Here is a 7,295-nt window from a genome sequence, read left to right on the forward strand (position 1 = left end):
GGGATGCTGCCCCTTTCCTTTTCCGTGGATATTTGGGAGTGGGCTGAACCTCACTCCACCCTTCACTTCTGAATCAGTGTTTTCCTCAGGAGACTTGGTCCCAGACCCACTCTTTATTTTTAGATAATTGAGTGGTTGGTGTGGCTTCCTTCCCTTGTTTTCTGTGTGGCTCAGTGGGCCTAGAGGGGTGGAGGCCAGGACTCTCAGCCAAGCCTCTTGTGCCACCTGAATGGAGGATGCACGTGATGTGCTGCTGTGTCCACAGCACCAGGATGGTTTCTGTAGCTTAGCATCGGGAAAGCTAGGATGTAAGGACAGTCCTTTCAGAGACTAGTCTTGGCCTCTGCCAGGGCCTTTAAGGTGGGGCCTTGCCACGGAGCAACCCTGCATTCCAAATCCCAGCATGGGAATGAGTTCGGAGGATGTCTGTGGAGCCCAGAGAAGAGCAAATATGACTCTGACTGTTGCAGACTTTGACGGTGGACCCTTGCTGACAGAAAGGTAGAGTAGAAAGATGCTGTCAAACCATAAGCTCCTGGGGTCAGCTGTAGGCCCAGAGGAGCTAGCTGAGGGGCCTGAGGCCTGTCTACCTTGGCACCTTGCTCTCAATGGCTGCCTCATTCCCTTTGGCCTTCCTGGGGTCTTATAGACTCAAGAATACTGGAGGTGGGGGATGGGGAGCTCTGGCCAATGGACCTTGGTCAGGTCTGTGGGAGGTCCAGCAGGACCCCACAGCCTGCTCCTGGGAGCCTCCCTGTCCAGCCCTGTGTGAGGTTGCCTCTAGTGGTTACTTATGGTACAGCAGGACAAGGGCCACAGTGGTGTCTAAGCACTTTGCATGTTCAAGTAGTTTTCCTCGAATCCCTGACTGCTGGGTGCCATGTGCTTTGGGTTGCCATGCTCTTTTCAAAGAGGTGCCAGTTCAGAGACTTGTCCGGGACCTCAGGGCTTAACCCAAACATGAGAAGAGAAGGATTGCTGAAGTGCCTGCTACCCCTCCCCTCTCCACAGCTCATGCTCCCAGATGGCATCACTGTGGAAGTGATCGTGGTCAGCCAGGTCAATGCGGGGCACCTGTTTGTGCAGCAGCACACGCACCCTACCTTCCATGCACTGCGCAGCCTGGACCAGCAAATGTACCTCTGCTACTCTCAGCCTGGAATCCCCACCTTGCCCACCCCGGTGGAAAGTAAGTGCTGCCCCGAAGGTCGGCAGGAGCCAGGCCAGGGAAGAGGTTTGGGGGTGGCCTGTTCTGCTCCTGGGATCCTTCATGGACCAGCATTCCTGACTTCTTGCTGTTGGCATGGAGTACTCTGAGCTGAGTTGCCTGGCTAGCACAAGCTGCTCTTTGTACTGGCTGACAGAGCCATGCTGTGGAGTGGAGTTTTTTGTTTTGTGTTTCTTAAAATATATTTCTGTTGATTTCAGAGAGGAAAGGAGAGAGAGACAGAGATAGAAACATCAATGATGAGAGAGAATTATTGATCAGCTGCCTTCTGCACTTCACACACTGGGGATTGAGCCCACAACTGGGGCATATGCCCTGACTGGGAATCGAACTGTGACCTCCTGGTTCATAGGTTGACACTCAATTACTGAGCCACACCGGCTAGGCTGTATTTTACTTTTTATTCCGGTTCATCTGTGTCTGTCTGAGGCTCCAGTTAAGTTTCAGAGCACATGGAAGTAGGTGAATGCTTTTGGTCTGGATGAAGTTTGGATGGCACCCATGCTAGGCTGACTGACCCACATCCAGGTGCTTCTGTTGGCCAGTGTTAGGCTCTGGGGAGGCTTGAGGGACTCCTTGCCGTTCCGGTTCCCTGCAGCTTGGAGGTGCAGGCCTCTGGGAAGGAATGTGGGGAGGTGGGTAGCATGGACTGCACAGCCTTTGGTGCCCTGGCCTGGGCCAGTCTTGCCCACAGCTCTCTCCTGCCCTGCAGTAACAGTCATCTGTGCAGCCCCTGGAGCGGATGGTGCTTGGTGGCGAGCCCAAGTGGTGGCCTCCTACGAGGAGACAAATGAAGTCGAGATTCGCTATGTGGACTACGGAGGATATAAGAGAGTGAAAGTAGACGTGCTCCGGCAAATCCGGTGAGTCCAGGCTCCTCGCATAGGCACACACCTTGCTTAGGAGGCGATGGGTTTCTGTTGGTTGGCTCAGTTCTACTAAGCCTGGAACATGGGTTAATTCTTCTGCTACCTGCTCTGCTTTAGCATTCTGATAGAAACAAACTCCATTGCTCACCTCAGCCAAACTAAGCCAGATAGGCCTATCTTAGAAGAATTCCCCTGAGTATCATATGGCAAAAGCAAGCAGGCTTCTTTTTTTAGGAGTTTGATGCAAGAAGATCCTCTGAGGTCAGGCTTGTGGCAGAACTGGCAGCCTGCCTTCAGGTGTATGGGGGCTGAGCCCATCACGGGTGTCTGCTGCCCATCATGGGTATCTGCTCTGCTTCACCCTGGACTGCTGGGCTCATGGTACTAACAGAAGATAACTTCCGGCCTGGAGTGGAGTTGGCCTTCAGGGCCATGTTCAGTGTGTTCCTTTCTTATTGCTCTAGGTCTGACTTTGTGACCCTGCCTTTCCAGGGAGCAGAAGTCCTTCTGGATAGCGTGATGCCCCTGTCAGGTAACAGGTGTGGGCTTCTGGCAGGGGGTGTGTGTGTGGGGGGCAGTTGAGAGTAGGTCTTTTTCTTTGAGAGCCTCATTTTCACCTGGAGGGCTTATGCTAACATGGATTGCTGGCACTGTCAGTTTCTGATTGATAGATAGCTTTGGGCCGAGGCCTCAGAACTTATATTTCTAAGTTCTCAGGTGAGGCTAATACTGCTGGCCCAAGTCCACTGCTCTAGAGCAGGGATCCTCAAACTTTTTAAACAGGGGGCCAGTTCACTGTCCCTCAGACCGTTGGAGGGCTGGACTATAGTTTAGAAAAAAACTATGAACAAATTCCTATGCACACAGCACATATCTTATTTTGAAGTAAAAAAACAAACCGGGAACAAATATAATATTTGTATTTGCATGTGGCCTGCGGACCACATGCTGTAGACTTTACCTGGGCCTCCAACTTAAAGAAGGACCCCTGCTGTAGACTTTACCTGGGCCTCCAACTTAAAGAGGCTTCTGCTGCAGGTGCCTTCCAGATGTAGTCCAGACCCAGAGTCCTAGCACGTGAGGCTGAGGGCAGGCATTGAGACCATCGGCACTCCTCAGCTGGGCCTCAGCGTCTGGGGGTGCTGTGGGGACCACACTAACACACACCTGTCCACTGTGGTGTCTCAGACTGATCACATTGCCGGAGGGAAGGTGACTGGCAAATTACTTAGCCTTGATTCCTACCTCCCCGCTCTGGAAAATGGGGCTTTACCTGTTTTTCAGAGTGGCCAAGGAAATTACACGAACCTAGAAGCTGGAATATGGACACTGGTCAGGTAGCAGCTACTTATGACCAGGAGTTTTATATTTACTAGTCCCTTGATTTCATGCTCCTCCCTCCCAGGTTTGCCCCATCTAGTCTTGTTCTTGTCTAAAGCAATGAAATGCTTTAGAAGCACTATAGTCTGACTGTAGCAGTCTTGTTGGCTAGAATGCTGGGCAGGGTCTTCATTTTTGTTTCTCTTTTATTACTTTGACCATGCCCAGCCTTCTTCTCCATTCTATCTGTTTCAGGACTTACCCAGTCTCAGCTGAAAGGTTCCCTCCTCCATAAGATATTCTCAGACTTTCATAAACTTTCCTCTCACTTCCTTACCATCTCTTGCCTTCGGTGTGTTCTTGCATGAAACTTCTATAATCTGACGAAGAAAGCTGCCTCAGTGTCCTGCCTGCTGTTCTATAGTTACTGCCTGTATTGGGCTGTGTGGCCACTGCCTGGGTTTGAGTTCCACCTGCACCACTCTCAGAGCTGGTTGACCTTCTGCCTTTGTCTTACATGTTCCCACTTATAAAGTAGGGTAGCACCTGCCATCTTGTAGGGTGTTAACTGATGCAGTGGAAGAATGTATCCAACATGCTTAGCCCGGTCAGCCCCCAGATAAGTGGTGGTGATGATGTTTCCATTGAAGGCAGAGTTTCTGTTCATCTGGTCCTCAGTAGGTGGATAGCACACAGCAGGGACCCTGAGTGTGTATAGAGACCTGGGCTCTATTCTTGACACCGGTGGCTCTCTCAGGTGAAGGTCCCAGGCTCCGTGGCAGTACCTGAGGCCTTTTACTTGGAACACACCTGGAAGTGTGTAGGTGACAAGAGCACCTGGCCTCAGTGAGAGTCTAAATGCTGCTTTTCCTTCTCCTAAAGACGATGAGCACTTCTCACCTGAGGCGGATGCAGCTGTGAGCGAGATGACTGGAAACACAGCACTGCTGGCTCAGGTGGGTGGCTGGTCGGGGGGAGGTGGGGCAGGTTGCACAGGCTCTGTTTGAGGAACCTCCCAGCTTCTGCAGGGCCCACCGGCCTCACTCATCCAGCATCTGGGCCACTTGGGAGCTGACCTTTCAGTGCCTGCCTTCCTGTGGTTCCTGCCCTGGGCTGGCTAGCCGTCTTCACAGAAGAGGCACACGAGGTCACTTCTAAACACACTTGTTTTTCTGTTTGTTTTCAGGTGACAAACTACAGTCCAACTGGCATTCCTTTGATCCAGCTGTGGAGCGTGGTAGGAGATGAAGTAAGTTCTGTCCTATTTCCCTGCGTTACTGGCCAGCAGTGATGATTGATGATTGATGTGGAGCTAATCAGAGGATGTAACTACAGACCAGGGTCTCTCAGGGGCAGTTAGCGATGTCTGGAGCCCTTTGTGGTTGACACAGTTGGGAGTGGGTAAAGGGCAGGGAAGCTGCCAAACATTTTACAGTGCACAGGAGAACTCCCACAACAGAGAATTATTTGGCCCAAAATGTCGGTGGGCCTTGCTGGACCTTCTGTCCACTGCGTTTTCCTCTCCTCCGTCGCATGGTATTAAAGCTTAGATTTCTCAATGCATTGGAAAGCCTGTCCTCATGCCAGTAGAATACAGAAGTAAATGCCCCTGTTGGCCCAGAAAATGAGTCACTCCCCCACCACCACCTGTTGCCACAGTGGCCGCCTAAACCTGTAAGAGGGAGCATCGCGCTGGCTTGAGGCGTGGCCCCTGGGTGCCGTGGGCAGAGCTTTCAAGGGGACTTTCTCTTCTAGGTGGTGTTGATAAACCGGTCGCTGGTGGAGCGAGGACTTGCTCGGTGGGTAGACAGCTACTACTCAAGCCTCTGACCCCTGCCCTGCCACAGCCGCTCGAGTCTTTTTTGCACTGTTGAAATTGGGCTTGACACTCAAGGCAAAGACTTTACATCCGAATAACAAATGTTGTCTTCCTCAGAAAGTCCTGTTTTTTTGTTTTTGTTTTTTAAATATTGCAGTCATGTTGAGAAAGGTGTTTTGTCTCTGAGACAAGGAAGGAGCTGTGGGTTCTTTTTAAAGCCATAGGATGGTGTTAACAAGCCAGTGAGGTTAACCTGGTTCTAAGCTGTTAAAAAAAAATGTGGAAGAAAAACTGTCTCAACCAGTTGTCCCATTCTCCCCCTCCCACCCATTCCTCTCTTCTTCCTTCCCACTCCCCCTCACCCCCAAGCCAAACCGATTGGAGCAGACAGGCCAAGGGATGTGTTGCTTGTTTGAGAGGGTTTCTTTTGCTTCAAAATCTTTCTTCAGGGAGCAGGACATGAACTGACTAATTGGTATTGATTATTTGTACAGCTGACATAAATGAATTTATGATGTTAACCAGTTTTTATAAACTTCACCTAGGTGTCTAAGAAGACAGACTTTTTAATGCATATGTAAATACAAAACAATCAGAACTCTCTCTGGCCTTGGTCCGTGGGAGAAGGGAAGTGTTTGTTACCTGGCCAAGCCTGGTTGTGATTTGTAACCGTTTTCTATTTGTGCAAACACTGTAAATACGTGTTTAAAAATGTAATATTTTATACAAGATACACTGGAGAACAAAGGGAACTCAAGGTTTTTCCACTTCCGCAGTCCAGCTGCCCATCAGCTCCTCCACTGGGGCTCCCGTGGCGCCCCACATATTGAACAGGGTGACTGTATGATATAGATTGTGATCCGGGATTTTTTTTTTTCCTGTACAAATTTGTTTAAAAAAAAAGCAGCTCATTGAATTCCTTGCAATGGTGTGTTTGATTCTTTTTTAAACTGTCCTCCCGCGTTGTGCAATTTTAAAATAAGTAACTTAAGCTTATATAAATCTTGAATTGTATACTCTAGAGCTTTGAGTTCATTTGTTCCATGGCGAAAAGGGTTGGGGAGTAAAGAGGGTGGTTGTAGTATGGTTGGGCTGGAGAGCTATGGCTCTTTGAAGACACGTTATCCAGAAATTTCCACCTGGCCTTTTCGCCTCCGTGATCCACAAGGTGGCAGCAGGCGTCCTCTGGCTTCCCCAGTGAGTATCTCAAAAACAGCCAAGCTTGAGTTTAAAGCGCTGGTTTCCAGAATTCTTTGGTTATGCTTTTTTTCCCTTCTTTTGTTAACCACACCAGAGGATACTTTTTTCATTGCTTTTCAAAGAGATTGGAAGGGAAGGCAGAAGCGGGGAGGAGGGGAGAGAGAGAGAGAAAGATCCGAAGTGAGAGAGACATATCAACTGCTTCCCGCATGTGCCCTGACGGGGGGTGGGGTAGGGAGGGGACCATACCCATGACCTTGACTGGGAATCATACTCACAATCCTTCTATGTGTAGGCTGATGCTCTAACCACTGAGAAACACCCTCCAGGGCTGGTTATGCATTCTTAAAGGTCTACTAAGTTATTACCACATAGTGCTAAGAATGATATAAAATATACATACATGTCGAGAGCAGATGATAAATCTTGACTTACCAGTCCCTCCTCAAAGGCAGGCTCAGGCCTCTGGGGGTCTCTAGGGAGCTGAGATAGCCCCAGGGTCCTTCACACTGAAAGAATTCTCCCACAGAGCTTCGCTAACGCATGGTTAAAGCCTCAGTTTCCCTCATCTGTAGGAAGAGGTGGTGAATGGTGCCCATGAAGTGAAATCATGGACCTGTGCCTGCTGTGCAGAGGGGCCACACGAGCTCTCATGCAGTCTAGGCTGTCAGTAGTCCCAGTCCCAGCGGTGATCGGTGTGATTCAGCCAAGTCGTGTTACAGCAGGTCTTGGCCTTTTCTGTGCAGCCCTCATCACTGGAGCAGTGAGGGAATATGGGAGACCTCAAGTTAGTTTGGGGAGAGCTTGCAAAGCCTGGTGTGCAGATTTGGACTTATATTCGGGAGCCATCAAGGGGTTT

General features: G+C 50.0%; 1 protein-coding gene across 1 annotated transcript in view; it reads left to right on the forward strand.

The window, feature by feature from the left end:
• AKAP1 (A-kinase anchoring protein 1) overlaps positions 1–6,250 on the forward strand; it is a 30,590-nt gene extending 24,340 nt beyond the window's left edge. Inside the window, exons 6-11 of the mRNA XM_006758678.2 lie at positions 1,012–1,189; positions 1,941–2,091; positions 2,562–2,629; positions 4,300–4,373; positions 4,604–4,666; positions 5,173–6,250. Coding sequence (XP_006758741.1) covers positions 1,012–1,189; positions 1,941–2,091; positions 2,562–2,629; positions 4,300–4,373; positions 4,604–4,666; positions 5,173–5,247 — 609 coding nt within the window. The 3' untranslated portion in view covers positions 5,248–6,250. The remainder of the gene's footprint in view (positions 1–1,011; positions 1,190–1,940; positions 2,092–2,561; positions 2,630–4,299; positions 4,374–4,603; positions 4,667–5,172) is intronic.
• The last annotated feature ends 1,045 nt before the right edge of the window (positions 6,251–7,295 follow it).

Source organism: Myotis davidii, unplaced genomic scaffold, assembly GCF_000327345.1.
Source record: "Myotis davidii unplaced genomic scaffold, ASM32734v1 scaffold595, whole genome shotgun sequence".
In the NCBI taxonomy this organism is placed as follows: domain Eukaryota; kingdom Metazoa; phylum Chordata; class Mammalia; order Chiroptera; family Vespertilionidae; genus Myotis; species Myotis davidii.